This window comes from Epinephelus lanceolatus, chromosome 13 (genome assembly GCF_041903045.1).
Source record: "Epinephelus lanceolatus isolate andai-2023 chromosome 13, ASM4190304v1, whole genome shotgun sequence".
Classification (NCBI taxonomy): Eukaryota; Metazoa; Chordata; class Actinopteri; order Perciformes; family Serranidae; genus Epinephelus; species Epinephelus lanceolatus.
In genome coordinates this window covers 30,977,019-30,993,787 of record NC_135746.1, presented here as the reverse complement: position 1 = coordinate 30,993,787, position 16,769 = coordinate 30,977,019, and the positions used below count along the sequence as shown (strand labels likewise).

Here is a 16,769-nt window from a genome sequence, read left to right as displayed (position 1 = left end):
ACCCTGCATAGTTGCATAGGGCTGGAGCAGTAGTATTACAAATACTGATTGTAACTGTGCCAAGATACTTCATTTTTCTGTGGTTAATAATATTGTTTTGGTACTTGAAATCGTAACAGTAACAGATTACATTAGTGGTAGTACTAGTGATAGTAGCTGTAGTAATATAATGACAACAGACAGTTACAGCAGTAGTAACAGTATCAATACAGATAAGAGAAGCTGTTGCTTGTAGCAGTGAAGGTAGTACTAAGTACTGCACTAAGTAGAGTTACCTACTATAGTAGTGACAGTACCTCTAGTATCAGTAGTGGAGGTGGTTAGCAATACTGTAAGTATAATATTTTTTACTTTGTATTGTGTTTAACTAACATGAAATGGTGTTATTACAACATAATGAAACAATGAAATACCCTAAAAGTTCAAGAAGTAGCTTGAGCTATTATGTTCTTAAATCGCTGAAGTCAACGGGCTAATATTTGGGACAGGTTTTTAATTCCTTTCACGCAAAACTGTCTAAAAATTAGACTTTGAATAACAAATCAGTTACAAATCATTCATCTAATCTAGCTCTGACAGACAAAATTAATTTTTATGAAAAACCCTTTTCATTCTTTTCGTCAGAGGACCCTTAGACTAAACGAATATGAAAAACTTACACGGTTATCGAGGATTGAACACATAGGCTGACATTGTGACAGCCTCAAAAGAAGAGAGTCATCACTTTTTCTTGTTTTGCCCGTAAATCTGAATTAGTAACTGTCTTTTCTGCTGCTCATGGTGTCAGTAAAATGAACTGAACGATTGAACTGTGAAGAACCTGAGCTAACAATGTGTAGCATGTCCATATTGACTAAAAGTTAAACATTTATATTCGTATGTGCGATCTAAACAGTTATCCAACGTTAGCTCAAGAGGGTAGCCAACAACCTGGTTTTATACATCCAAAGAACTCCTCTAAAAATGAACTGCTAAGCAACCAGACCAGGCCTCTGATTGAGACAGGCCTTTATTTGTCAAATTGTGTAGCCACACCAGGCTAGTAAAAGGGACTGGGTGTTTAACTGAGACTAGGCTTTTAATTGAAGTTTTATGGTATACATTTTGACTTTTAGTTTATTGATTTAAAATGAAGTGTGTGTCTGCAATTTCTGTACCGGTTGCAGCTTCCAGTTTGCAGAATTATACCTGCACGTAAACACCACAGCCATTTCAATAAAATAGAAAAAGCCATTATAAAACCTTTATTCAGGAGTCAAACAGGATATCAAAATGATGCAGTGGACGATGTCAAACACAGGAGAGCAGGAAACCATCTGTGGAGAATTTGTGTCTGAAATTAGAAATCCATCTTGTGAAAAACTGACTTGCAAAATGACTGTTAGGGAAGTTGAGAGAAGAATACTTCCACATAGGTCTGTAGTTCAGTTGAGTTGTGTTTTGACTCTGTTGGAATTTGAAAGAAGGCTGACACATGACTGGAGGGTCGTAGGTTTGACCTCTACAGCAGCTGCAGTTTGTCCATCAGCAACAACCCCAGGTCCTGTCAGTGTGCTCAGAAATAAAACAAAAGGTTTGGTTGCTTCATCTATCATCAGGATTGTGAAAAGTAACAAGAGTAAACACCTTTTCCTTGAGAAATAAACCCATAATAATTTATATAAATCCTCCAAAACCTGCACGAAAACATGACAGATGCTAACACCATAACTGCATTTAGGACTGAAAGAAGAGTGTGAGTGAAGCTTCCCTCCAGTTTGATAAAGTTAACGTGAGAAAGAAAAACTAGACTTGTGTAAATTTTCACATGCACAGCAGCATTTCATGGGGGGCGTGCGATGCGAAGCTGCTGCAGCAGCTGCATCCTTGCTGCCACAGGAAACACTGGAATCTGCCAACTGTCCCCCAAGACATACAGAATGAGATGTGCTGCAGACATGCTGTTCTTTATTTATATGTTACCTCTCATTGTGCCTGTTTGTCTCTATGTACACCATAGCCCTTTTTAAAATCTGTATTTCTGCTAATCCCTCTGTGTCAAACTGACGTCTTTTTGCACCAGGAGCTCAGCCAGGGCCTGTTAGCGTCTCCTAAAATCCAGCTTTGTGTTCCCTCCTCTGTGTCTTTCCTTCTCCTCCATGCTCCGTCTTTCTTCCGCTGACACAGCCAAGGAAGCTGCAGCATGCAAAAGTTTTACAGAGGAAATTATGGTCATATAATCAACAAAATGTCTTGTCCACTTCTTTGCGTACTTCAAAACAGTAAAGGGACATATCTCCAGTCGAAGAATAGATAATCATAGAATAAGAAACTATCCCAAACAGTAATGAGTGAGGACTCATCCAGACTTACCAGTGTTAGATCATTTGGTCATCCTTATACATCTTTTTTTGGTACGAAGCAATCTGCGAGTCTGTCTTACAAAGCAGGGTTACTAATAATGTGTTCACACCGAACGCGAAGCAAGCATTTCACACAGCAAGACTACATAGCAAGTCAATGCAAAGACACAAATAGACACAAACTTGTGCCAGGCGGTGGCAATGACACCACACAAATGATGCAAAGACATGAAATTCGAGTATATTTGTGTATCTGCGCGGGTTGAAAAGTTTTTAACTTTCAATATTTGAACACAGGAAATTTGTGTGATTCACGGAAGCCTATCAGAGTAGAGATGTAGCTGAAAAAATACAAAGAAAAAATTACTGTCACCATCTGTGGGCAACCAGAGCTCTTTGACTCAACGTCAGCACTGTACAGAGAAAGATCGAAAAAGCAGAGGACTGAGTGATTGTACGTTTTTATGTTGAGTTGCTTCTGAGCAAAATGCTCTAAGTAATTTAAGTTGGTCTTTTACTGTGAAAGATACACAACAGAAGGTGTGAAACGGGAATGTGCTGCTGGGACATTATGAGACATAATAATGAGCAATCTTGGTTCATGCTGGTTCAGAGCACGAAGCCTTCATTTTTACCATGTTTAACGTCATTTGATTCCAGCTATCAGTTGTACTTTACTCCAAACCAAGTTAGCCGTTAGCTGCCCTCCTCAGTTAGCTAGCACAGCTGCTCAGGTAGAATATTTGCGAGTTGTGAAACACTCCAGCAGCCATGTTCGCATGAGTAACACGATGTGAAAATTCGCTTTGTGTTTGGTGTGAATATATCATGAAATCTGATGAATAAAATTGCAAAAAAAAAAAAAAAAATTTGTTTGGTCAGCTGGGTTGAAAGGCGTGAGTGAACTGGAACGGTGTGCTGTTCATCAAGTCAAATGGTCACTGTACTAAGGTGCTAGTGTCACCACAAGTCATTAAGAACAAGAAGAGACATCACAGATTCTGTTCTGTACTTTCAGTCACAGGTGAGTTCCTGATCAGATCCCAAGAAGAATGACTTTCTCATCCGACAATCTGATCTAGGTGCTTCTACTGCAGCAAAGACAGTGACAGTTATTTGACCAAGTAAACTAAGAACTTGAGTTGTGCTTGGTTTTAATTCCCAGATTCTTAAACATCCTCAAAAACAGACACTTTCAATGCAAAAGATTACAAGACACATTCTCTGATATTTTTTCTGTCCAACTGGAGTCTGTGACAGGTCAGGGTTTTAAGGTGCACTTGGTTTGACTCTTCCCCGAACTTCTCATCAGCCTCTAACATACACACTTTAAGATAAAATAAACCAGACATTTCTGATGTGTCTCTTCCTTTCAGTGATGTTCTGATCCAGCACGAATCCTTAGTAAATCAGTATTTTAGATCCCACAGATCTGCACTTTTTTTCTCATGATCAACAGTGAAGAGGCGTCAAAAAGTCTTAAAAAACGTTCCATTCAGCTGCAGCACTTTGACACGACGTGCTCATGCATCTTCACTCTGTCAGAGCAGCTGTCTCTGCGCAGGTCTTTGAGGCTGTGAACGGGTGATGGGGTAGGTTTGTGGGAGTCGAAAGATTAGGGGGTCAGGAGAAGGGGACTTCCCATCTCTGTGTGTACGCACTCAGTTCACAGGGGCTGATGACCAGCATTCGAGAGGAGTCCATCCCGTCCAGAGCCATCTCAGAGTCCAGACAGAACCGAGAGACGAGATGCTCCAGGTGAGTCCCCGACTTCTGCCATTGCTGGAGGCACAAAAAGAGCAAATAATACTGTCAATAAACTGCTTCATGCCATCACATGTTCTCTCTTTGTATGTGAACTTACAATAAAACATTAATTAGAAGACATTTAGCAAAATGTAAAGAGTTTAGTTTAGCAGAGATCAAACCAACAATTTGCCCTTATTTAGATCTATGCTTGCCATTGATCTCAAAATTGTCATAGCAGGAGGCAACGCTGCAGTATGCAAAAGCCGTAATTAAAGTTTTTATTAAGGTACTGCTTGGAGGATCTTATTGATGCTGCAACCTGCAGTCAGCCGAGACCATCTCTGAAGAGGTCTTCAGTCATGCTCTGCAGGGCAGGTACAGTGCTGTCTGACAAATGTGCGGAATGCAAAGAAACATGAATCTGTTACAATCCACAGTGAGATTTGATGTCACACTCAGTCATAATGGCCGTCTCAGGCGGCTTCTTTCTGTGTTTACTTTCAGACCGACTCAGACACAAACATCTGAAATGATTCATGTAATAACCATGTTTGTTTTGGAGAGCTGTACGAAAGATATATGTTGTTTTGCTCAAGTATTTGTGTCTTTGAATCTCTGCAATGGAGTGCAAAGTATGTCATACACAGAATACACAGAGAAAGAGGTGGATATATTGCAGCATTAACAGTCACAACCACCACAGATGAGATCAAACCTCATCAACAGAAACTACAAGGAAAAAGACTGCAGCAGTGCAGAAACACTGCACACAGTAATCAGAGTAATTAGTGGGGTTAATTACACAGGACTTGGCCTAAACCGCATGTGTACAGAATTATAAAAAAAGAGGTTTATCAAGGAACATGTAAAAGAAAAACGTGCTAGGGCAGACACCTTGAATGAGACACGTTTGTTGTTGATAAAACTGTTGTTATTCCATTTATGTTGTTTTTTCTAGTATTCTAGTCAAACAGTGTAATAGCTTATGTCAGATGCCTTTACTTTGGGCAAGTTTGGGGAGTATTTGAGGGTTGAATGTCAGGAGGTCAGGTGCAAAGCATCCTGGTGCATGTAGGCACTGTAATAATGGCTGTGCAAGAGGGAAAACTCAACTTGTACAGAGGAATTTATTGGTTCCATTGATTATATTTATCATCAACATCAACGTTTGTTATAAAACTTCTCCTTTAATGTGGTCATGAATACTAGAATACTATTCTAGAATCTAGAATACTAATACTAGTTCCTATCAAACACCACTAGATGGAGGCCTCTCCTGACTTTTTGCTTTGATCCAGTGGTTCTCTGACCAAACACAGAGTTTGTAGAGTGTGTGTGTGTGTGTGTGTGTGTGTGTGTCTTTGTGTTTGCATGCGTGTGCATTATTCATAGCTGGATTCTTTAGCTGGAAAACAAAGCGGCAGATATGATCAGACATGAAAAGAGGCTTTCATCCAGCTGTGGGTGTGAAACCCAGTCATCAGAGACAGAGAGAGAGAGAGCAGAGATTGACAGATGAGAGAAGAGAACAAGAGAAAGTGAAGGAAATAAAAGAGAAAAGAGACAATCTGGGTGTGAGCATATGATATCTGTAAGTGTTTCTTTGTGTCTGTAATCTGAGCGTGCACATGGATTAATGTGTGTTTAAATTTTCTGCATTAGTGTGTATATTGGCAGAAAGCGGCCATGTTGTGTTTGCTGGGCCTCTGAAGCGTTTCACTGTCATGTATCTTGATCTTGTAAGGCCTTGTAACAACATGCACACACATGCACATGCGCGCACACACACACACACTGGCTTTGTTCTGTAGAGTCGCACTGTTGGTCCATTGCAGCGTTGTCAAGATGACACGCTCATCACAGTGTAGCGACGGGCTGCGGAGCTTTTTAATTGAAAAGAAAAAAAAAAAAAAGACGGAGGGATAATTAAAAGTAAATCAATTAGTATTCACCTCATTACTGAGTGCTGCAGCAATGCTGATGTCGGCCTGTGAGAGTAACACTTTGCATCTGTCCTTCTCCACACATCACTATCCCTCTTTTATATACCGTTCTGTACATACATTAAAGCTTCTCAGTCCCTTTGTTCCTCTCCAGGGTGACAGCGGAGGAGACGGGATCCCAGGATGCACTGCGATCAGGTCATCACAGGGTGAACACAGATAGACCTGAAATCCCCTCCTTTGGAGCTTTTGCGGGTATTAAAATTTCATGACTACTTGGCTTTCCTACTTCAGGGGAATTCCGTGAGTTAGGGATTTGACTCATTGTTGTTTTGCATAAAAGAAGTTGACTACACTCCATTTGGTGCAGGAAACAGCAGTACAAGTGAAAGTTACACAATCAAGACGTTGTATTGTTGTTAAGTGGCCCATCTATAAATTACCCTGATCTTCAGTAACTAGAATGCACTGCTCAACATGCCTTGAATTCTATGGCAAATCTCTGGAGGATATGATAGAGATACCAGCATGTCCCAATGTTTGCTACCAACATGCTCTGTGATGCCATGGTTGTTGACATTCCCAGAAGTCTGTCTCTAGCCCCTGCTATCTCAATCGTGTTTGCACGTCATGAAAGTCGAGAAAGACCACATGAATTGATTGGACAGGGTTCAACATTTCTGACGTGTCTCTTGGCCAAGTCACATCAGGAATTTAAGCCATCTCGAAACACATGAATGCCATGTATGTCTTCCCGGGCTCAGAAAATCATGTTTGCTCAGCTTGGTGATGTGGCTCACACAAAACTGACTGGCGAGTTACAAGGTCTACAGCACTGCATCATTGTGTCGGAGAAATCATTCCTGTACAGCAGGTAGCCCCGAGAGGTGAAGACAAGAGGCAACAACATGATAGAGATAGCTGTTCCTGATCCAGCTCAAGCTCTGTAATTATAGACTGCACACACACAGACAGAGGTAACAGAGCACAAAAACAGGCAACTCGGGAAATGTAGCCTTCACTGCATTTGACAGAGAAAGTGTTTGACAGTAAGTGCGTGTAACAGGAAGTTACACACACGTTGTACTACTTTTAAATTTTAATGAGTGGATACTGGCAGGAGTCTTTCTACATGACAAAGCAATGTGTGCTCATACAACAGTGCGTCTATCTAATGAATTAGCTTCATGATATCTTGCAAATAACTAGCGCCCCTACCAGTTAGGTTTGAGAAAAGAATCATGGTTGGACGCTGTAATGTGAAGATGTGATGCAACGTATATACACAACTCAAAGTAAACTCTGAGCCACAGTCACGTTAAAAGTTTTTTCACTATGACTTTACTTCTTTTCCTCTATTCCCGCGCTCGCTGTGTCTGTTGTGGTCTGTTTAGTTCTACTGTCTCCTTTCTTTCTGTCTCTTTTTGTCTTTCCCAGTGTCTCTTGTCCAATCTCCCTCCCCATCTCTCTCTCTAGCCTTAATTTAACCTCACTCTGCATTTTTCCCCTCTTTCTCTCTGTTTCTCTCAGCAGTGTGTGTCAGTATATCTACCAGTCAGCTCTGGGCTGTGTTTTGCCAGTGGATCTTCACTCTAATTAGCTATCATCGCTCTACTTCCTGCCTCCTGACACACACACACACACACACACACACACACTCTCAACTGGGACATGTTACAGCACTCTGTGTGTGTGTGTTTGTGTTGGTACAAAGGTTCACTAGTTTCAATTACATGACAGTGATGTGCTTCAGTGGCTTAGCTTAAGAACAAACATAGCACACACACAGGCTCTGGTGTGCGTGTATATATATGTATATGTATAACTGTGTTCTCTGTGCTATGCCTGGTAATACCCTGGTATCTTTACCAGTCACTTTACTAGGTACAACTGTGCAACTGCTTGTTAAGAGAAATAGCTAATCGGCCAAACATGTGGCAGCAACTCAATGCATTTCGCCATGTAGACATGGTGAAGACGACCTGCTGAAGTTCAAACCGAGCATCAGAATGAGGAAGAAAGGTGATTTAAGCGACTTTGAACGTGGCATGGTTGTTGGTGCCAGATGGGCTGGACTGAGTATTTCAGAAACTGCTGATCTACTGGGATTTTCACTTTCATTTTAAGAGGATGGTCTGAATAAGAGAAAATATCCAGTGAGCAGCAGTTCTCTGGGTGGAAATGCCTTGTTGATGCCAGAGGTCAGAGGAGAATGGCCAGACTGGTTCAAGATGATAGAAAGGCAACAGTAACTCAAATAACCACCTGTTACAACCAAGGTATGCAGAAGACCATCTCTGAACCAACAACACGTCGAACCTTGAAGCAGATGGGCTACAGCAGCAGAAGACCACACCAGGTGCCACTCCTGTCATCTAACAACAGGAAACTGAGGCTACAATTCACACAGGATCACCAAAACTGGACAATAGAAAATTGGAAAAACGTTGCCTGGTCTGATGAGTCTGGATTTCTGCTGCAACATTGAGATGATAGGGTCAGAATTTGGTGTAAACAACATGAAAGCATGGATCCATCCTGCCTTGTATCAATGGTTCAGGCTGGTGGTGGTGGTGTAATGGTGTGGGGATATTTTCTTGGCACACTTTGGGCCCCTTAGTACCAACTGAGCATGGTTTAAACACCACAGCCTACCTGAGTATTGTTGCGGACCGTGTCCATCCCTTTATGACCACAGTGTACCCATCTTCTGATGGCCACTTCCAGCAGGATAACGCATCATGGCACAAAGCTCAAATCAACTCAAACTGGTTTCTTGAACATGACAATGAGTTCACTGTACTCCAATGGCCTCCACAGTCACCAGATCTCAGTCCAATAGAGCACCTTTGGGATGTGGTGGAACGGGAGATTGGCATCATGGATGTGCAGCCGACAAATCTGCAGCAATGTGTGATGCTATCATGTCAATATGGACCAAAATCTCTGAGGAATGTTTCCAGCACCTTGTTCAATTTATGCCATGAAGAATCAAGACAGCTCTGATGGCAAAAGGGGGTCTTACCCAGTACTAGCAAGATGTACCTAGTAAAGTGGCCAGTGAGTGTCTGTCTGTCTGTCTGTCTATATATGTATATATATATATATATATATGTATGTATCAGTATGTGTGTGTGTGTGTGTTGTGTAGTACATCTCTCACATTTCTCTTTCTGCTCCTTTCCTTCACTTCCTTCCTTTGTTTTCTCCCCCTCTCACTCTCCCTCTAGCCTTGTTTTTTCTTCCCTCCCTGTTTTAGTCATTCTTCCTTCCTCAACTCCTACCTTCGTTTTTCCTCCCTTCCTTCCCCTCATTATTTACCCCTTCCCAACCCACTTTCTTTTCTCCCCTACCTCTTCCTTCCTTTCCTCATTTTGTTCTGTCTGTCAGACACTTGCTCAGAGAGAAAGACACCATGGTCCTAATTTTCAGCTCTGACGCCAGTTGACATATTTTTCCCTCCTACTCCCTTCTCTCAACTGGCATGTCTACTGCACCTTGACTTCTTGTCTTGTGTGGTGATAGCACATCTTCTTCTGTGTTGTTGTTGCTGCCATGGGGGAACCTATTCTCGAGGTATAAAAATATCCAGACCTGTTGAAGCCACAGACTCACTACTGTAAAGCCAGAGCAGGGAGAACTGGCTGGAGTAATACACAAAAGGCTCCTGAATCCAGAGTCCCGAGTCCAGAGTCGCTGTGTTTGATGTATTATGCTGCTTATTTCGCTTTGAGGTCCTGTTGACGTGCTGCTGTGTATTCGCTGTGTGCTGCTGTTGTGCGTTATATGACGCATTACTGGCCAGTTTGTTTAGGATTTCCCTTTTCTCTTATTATCACCTCCTCCTCCTCCTTTATCTTTATCTTATCTTTATCTCAGCTCCTGCTTTCCTCTTCACCATGTCATTCTTTCCATCCTGCTTTTCATTTCCTTGTCTTATTTCTTCTACCCTTTCATCTTATCACTCTGCTTGCCTTTTCTCTCCCTCTTTACTTCTTTATCTCTGTTTTTGTTTCTCTGCCCCTACTCCTTTGTATTTATATGCCATCTAACCATGTCTTTTCTTTCAGGCTACTCCATCTTTCTCACCCGTCACCGATGACTCATAGATCAAATAATTCATAATAACAGTGATGACAAACACACACACACACTAACACACACTAGTACACACTCTTTTCACGTCTGTTCATGTCCAGTAGATTTGTTTTACAATGCAAGAATACAGATTGGAACAAACACATTAATACACACACACACACACACACACACACACACACACACACACTTCAGCACATATTTCCTCCCAGACTGAACAGTTGGTGAGGTGTAATGAGCTAATCTTCAGCTACCTCTCTCTTTCCCTTGACTCCCCTCCCCCTTCCGCTCTCCTGTCTCTCCTTCTCTCCTCCCTCCCTCCCTTCCTCTCCTCTCCTCCTTTGTCTGTCTTGCTTCACCTTTCCACCTGTGCCTCTCCTCCTCTCCTCCTCCTCTCTCTCTCTCTCTCTCTCTCTCTCTCTCTCTCTCTCTCTCTCTCAGGTGATTTATTGGTTGTCAGGTTGTTCTCTGCTGCAGGGGCTTCTGGGACACCGTCAAGGTGCCCAGTGGTCAGGTAATGACAAGTGTGTGTGTGTGTGTCTGTGTGTGTAAAAAGTATTTCAAGCTGGCTGTCCAAAAAAGTGTCAAGCATCTGCCCCTGCAGCGTGAATGTGTGTGTGTGTGTGTGTTTGAGTGTAACGATCATCTTTAGACAAATTTAGCTTAAGATTAATTAACATTTAGATTAATTTATCAGCCATATGATATACAGTAGTGACTCGCCTGCAGCTACACACCACAATAAATGGGTGTCTGTCTAAGTGTATGTGTGTGTGGGTGGGTGTGCAGACCTGCTTGCCGTCAGCCATGTTGCAGGGCATCAGCAGGACCTGGGAGGCAGGGAAGGTGGTGGACAGAGACAGACAGTGCTGCTGCTGTCGGATCTGCTGCCCGTGAGTGTACACCCACTCCTGGAGACAGAGAGAGACAAAGAGAGTTATGATTTTACATTAGTTCAGTGATTCAAATGTTGTTTGTCAGCTTTTGAAAACTGACATTTCCAAGTGCTTTGTTGGCTTTGTTTCTGATGAGCGGTCATGAAAGTAAGCAAGAAATGTAGTAAAGACACATTTAGTTAAATTGCAATTCACTTTATAGGTACTCTACTGGTGTATTCCCATTTCTTGTTCCGATACGTTTAGACCACTAATCCGCTCCTATAACAGCCTCTTCTCCTCTGGTTGCAGCCTTTCCACCACATGATGCAGGGATTTCCTGACAATCAGACACAAAAGCATCAGTGAAGTCCGACGCTGATGTTGAGTGATAAGGTCTGGCTCACTGTCAGCTTTATAGTTCATCCTAGACGGTGCTGGATGGGGTCGAGGTCAGGGCTCTGTGCACACCAGTGAAGTTCCTCCACACCAAACTTGGGAAACCATGTTTTTATGGGCTTGACTTTGTGTGTGAGACACTGACATGTTGAAACAAAATGGAAAAAAAAATCTTCCCCTACTGGGTAGCAGGGCTCTATGCTGTACTTCACACTACGTGACTCTTCATATCAGAGGTGCTCGAGTGCTGTGTGTGACCTGTCCAAAGATGCAAAACAAGAGGCTCACCGGTGCATCACAGGCGCTTCCAAGATTTCTAGTGTGCTAAATATTTGGACCAGTCAGCAGGGGTGTGGCACCGAATTATGGGTCCAACGCATAAGCCACCTCTGTGGCACCCTGCTCTTCCTCTCTTGATCCATGTCAGTGTGTCTTCTTTACCTTTTCTTTTTCTTTCTTTCCCACCCTTTTTGAAACCCAGTGTACGTTGGTGCTCCAGCAGCATAATTCAATTCAATTCAATTCAATTTTATTTATAAAGCCCAATATCACAAATCACAATTTGCCTCACAGGGCTTTACAGCATATGACATCCTTCTGTCCTTTGGACCCTCACAGCGGATAAGGACCCCCCCCCCCCCCCCCAAAAAAAAAAACCCTTTAACGGGGAAAAAAAACGGTAGAAACCTCAGGAAAAGCAACTGAGGAGGGATCCCTCTTCCAGGACGGACAGACGTGCAATAGATGTCATACAGAACAGATCAGCATAATAAATTAACAGTAATCCGTATGACACAATGACACAGAAAAAGAGAGAGAGGCAGAGAGAGAGAGATGCGGTAATGACAGTAGCTTACAGAGACAAGGAGAGAAGGTGCCCGGTGTATTATAGGGGGGTCCTCCGGCAGACTAGGCCTAAGTCAGCCTAACTAGGGGCTGGTACAAGGCAAGCCTGAGCCGGCCCTAACTATAAGCTTTATCAAAGAGGAAAGTCTTAAGTCTAGTCTTAAATGTGGAGACGGTGTCTGCCTCCCGGGCCGCAACAGGAAGATGATTCCACAGGAGAGGAGCCTGATAGCTGAAGGCTCTGGCTCCTGATCTACTTTTGGAGACTTTAGGGACCACGAGTAACCCTGCGTTCTCAGAGCGCAGTGTTCTGGTGGGATAATATGGCACTATGAGCTCTCTAAGATATGATGGAGCTTGACCATTTAGAGCTTTATAAGTTAACAGTAGGATTTTAAATTCAATTCTGGATTTTACAGGGAGCCAGTGCAGAGAAGCTAAAACAGGAGAAATATGATCTCGTTTCTTAGTTCCTGTTAGTACACGTACTGCTGCATTCTGAATTAGCTGGAGAGTTTTTAAGGACTTACTAGAGCTACCTGATAATAGAGAGTTACAGTAATCCAGCCTTGAGGTAACAAAAGCATGGACCAATTTTTCTGCATCTTTTGGGGTCAGGATAGGCCTAATTTTCGCAATATTACGCAGATGAAAAAATGCGCTCGTGAAGTTTGTTTTAAATGAGAATTACTCATTCATTCAGCAGTCACTCACTTGGCTTTAGCTGTGTTTAGAGACAAATCTCTCGAGCAGTTTATTCAGCCAATTTGAAATAAATTATGTTAAGTATCCATCCATTTTCATAACTGCTCATCCTCTTGAGGGTCGTGGAGGGCTGGAGCCTATCCCAGCTGACATTGGGTAAGAGGCAGAGCACACCCTGGACAGGTCACCAGACTATCACAGGGCTGACACATAGAGACAGACAACCATTCACACTTACATTCACACCTACGGACAATTTAGAGTCATCAATTAACCTGCATGTCTGACTGTGGGAGGAAGCTGGAGTACCTGGAGAAAACCCACAAGAACATGCAAACTCTACACAGAAGGGCTGCTTTTCATGGGCTTCCCTCCCATTGGGGCCCTGTGTAATCAGTCCCACTTTTTCCCCAACTACAACGCCCCTAGCAGTCAGCGATCTTGTCAGCGAACTACAGCCAATTAGAGCGTAAGACACAGGTGGAGGCAAGCGGCACTTTCCAAGGTTTGTTTGTGTGTGTGTGTGTTTGTGTTGAGAGAGAGAAAGAGTGAAAGAGACATGAGAAGAAAAGGTGGAAGGTGGACTATTGTATGCAATGTTTCTGTATGTTCCCAGTAAGTTATTGACCTAATGACTTGCACTGCTTTGTCACTTTTTTGACTTTGATATTTTCTTGTAAGCAACCCCCCAACCCTGGGCTGTGGTTAGACCCTCGCATCACTTGACACACCAATCAGGGATTCTTCCTGAGGAACAATCTTGTGGTGTGTGGCCCCCTGTCACCAGTCAGTCATGTAGTTTGAAAACCACAATGACTTCAAGCCTCCTGATTATTAGACAGCAGGTTGTGTGAACAGTGTGGCAATCTGACAACTTTGTCAGAGTAACATGGGGGCACTAGAGACATAGTTGGGGCTAACAAAACTGAGAGGCAAAGAGAGTGGAAAGAGCAATATTGAGAAGAGGAAATAAGGAAAACAGATTTAAACTTGAAAAAAGAGCTCACTATCCATGGTCCATTGTAAAGCTTATTTTAAAACCTAACACATTTAAAAAGAAAAAGGGAAAATAAAATTTCTCTAGCGTAAAGTTACAGTATGCTATAATATCTTAGCCTATGACAGTGTAGAAAATACAATACATGTAGAGATGCAACCTCAAATGTTCAAACATACACAGGCACAGTGTCGTGGTAGCAGCAGCACTTATGTGTATTCATAACCACCCTGACAGTCTGACATCTCTCTCTGTCTCTCTTTCATGCACATGTACACAGACACACACACACACACACACACACACACACACACACACACACATGCACACACACAGTTACAGGCAACACATACTAAGGAGGTCAAGGTTTAAAGGAACAGAGGCCTGATGTATTAATAATCATGTAGGAGAAAACGTGTTGGGAAAGAAAATAAGGGCTGGGAGGAGAAACAAAGACACAGACATAAGCACACGCATGCACGCACACACATACACACAACATGTAACTAGGTCAGGGTTATTATAGTAGCTAGCAAGATGGTAAATTCAACCTGTCCAGTGTTTGTGTGTCTGTGTGTTTTAAGGGCTTTCCACAACCTCAGGGGACAGACAGTATAAAGGTCAAACCAAAGTGAACCACATCTTGACACATCTAGAACACACACATGCACACACTGGTGTTTCTTCGTAAAGGGGTGCCACATATCTTAAGTGATGTTTTAATAATGGCCCGTTAAGTGTTTTCATTATTGCCATGTAACTGTTACGAGGTTAGACTTCAATAGTCAGTATTATTACATTATTCATGATTAATATTGCTCATGATGACTAATGATTATTCTTTGTTTGTTGTTATTTTGTCTGACTGGGAGCCAAACATATGAAATACATGATAATGTGAAACACATAAAAGCAGCAATGTCATATTTAAGAAGTTGTCACAAGTAGTGGAATGTGACAAAGTACATTTACTCATGTAAGCACTAATTTCAGGTCCCTCACTTCAGAGGAAATTGCCGTCCTTTTTTTTTTTTTTTTTGAATTCCATTGCCATTTACTTGACAGCTTCAGATACTTCATTTTAAGTAAGGAGTTTGTATAATATAATGCAATGTTATAGATTTATAGCTAACTGCATACACAGCAATATACAGCAACACTCTGGACCATTACTCTTAATTATGAGCACTTTTACTTTGACACTTTTAGAACATTTTGCTCATAATAGTCCAGCACTTTGAGTTGAGTAACATTATCAGTGCAGGATTTGTATTGGACTATTTTCACATCATTACAGTATTGTTATTTTTACTTCGCTTGAGTAAAGGCTGGCCAGCTGGGGCCCTTCTGTGTGGAGTTTGCACATTCTCCTCGTGTCAGCGTGGGTTTTCTCCGAGGTCTCCAGCTTCCTCCCACAGTCCAAAGACATGCAGGTTACATTAATTAGTGACTCTAAATTGCCCGTAGGTCTGAATATGAGCATGTATGGTTGTTTGTCTATAGCCTTGTTTTCACCAAGCAGCACGGTACGGTACAGTTCAGTATGCTTTTTTGCATTTCCACTGTAAAAAGTTATGGATGGTACCAATGGAACTGTTCCGTACCGTCCACACTTTTGGTCGCCCCTCTGTTGGGGTACCTAGCACACAGATCTGGTACTAAAAGGTGGAGCTGTGAACACTGCAGTCCATTGACTGGTCAACAGCAGACGGTCACTCTGCTCAGGGCTGAGTTGTGGCTGGTTTTAAAGCTTGTGTAACCACTGTTCATACCATGGATAGTTATACATACGGTGCGTCATTCCTGCGGACTAAATGCACAAACCTACTATCTTTAAATATCCCATGGAGAGAGACTCTCACTGCAGCCTGTTATATTTGTTCTGAAAATGTCAGTGTGCAACCTCGTTCTGTGGACGATAAACAAGGCACAGATTGATAAAGAAGGAAATACAATGAGTGTGTGTGAGTGTGAGTATGTGTCAGCCCTGTTAAAGTATGGCGACCTATCCAGGGTGTACCTCGTCTCTTGCCCAGTGTCAGCTGGAAAAGGCTCCAGCACCCCTGCAACCCTGATTAGAACAAGCGGACATGGATAATGAATGAATTGAGTAAAGAATCTGAATACCTCCTTCACCACTCGGCGTCACCAGAAAACTGTTTGGCTTGTTCACTTGATAAACAACTTAATAGACTAATCCATTATCAAAATAGCAACTGTTAATTTAATCAACTCATTTCAGTGTATAATGATGAGTGATCTCTTATGAGGAGATAATCAACAATTATTACATTCCTGGTGTTTCATCCTGCATTTCGAGGGACATATCAGTGCATCTTTACAAGTTATGACCATAATTACACTACTATAAGGCTGCTCATATGAAGTAATGGAGTGTGAGGGTTGGTTGGTGAAGGGACAGTGACAGTGACAGTGGGAGGACCTTTTAAAGCAGCTCTATGATTGATGGAGTTTTATCCTGAATAACTCGTCGCTGCAGGGTTTATTTCACCGTATGATTGATTTATTGAACTGCAGCAAAGAGAATGACATTAGAGGTTAATTGGTGCTGTAGCTCAATATATCTTCTCTGCTGGAGCCTCCTGGGGAGCAACCTCGCTACTGAGGCTGTCATGTGAACACATTTTAGGGAACATAATCAGTTTGTTACGTTAAAATATTCGCTAACGTGAATGTCTTTGTTTGGTTCCTTTTTAAACTTTAAATTTGTCTATGTTATTATTAATTTTATTCATCATCTTTAGTGCACACCACACCATAAAAGCACCTTTCTTGCTGCATACTATATAATATT

The 16,769-nt window shown here is 42.1% G+C and overlaps 1 protein-coding gene across 2 annotated transcripts in view; it reads right to left on the bottom strand.

Moving 5' to 3' along the window:
* Positions 1 to 1,233: 1,233 nt before the first annotated feature.
* galnt14 (UDP-N-acetyl-alpha-D-galactosamine:polypeptide N-acetylgalactosaminyltransferase 14 (GalNAc-T14)) overlaps positions 1,234 to 16,769 on the bottom strand; it is a 202,816-nt gene continuing 187,280 nt past the window's right edge. For both annotated transcript variants that reach the window (XM_033648965.2, XM_033648966.2), the window contains 2 exons: positions 10,924 to 11,043; positions 1,234 to 4,124 (listed from right to left, as the gene is read on the bottom strand). In XM_033648965.2, coding sequence (XP_033504856.2) covers positions 3,966 to 4,124; positions 10,924 to 11,043 — 279 coding nt within the window. In that variant the 3' untranslated portion in view covers positions 1,234 to 3,965. The remainder of the gene's footprint in view (positions 4,125 to 10,923; positions 11,044 to 16,769) is intronic.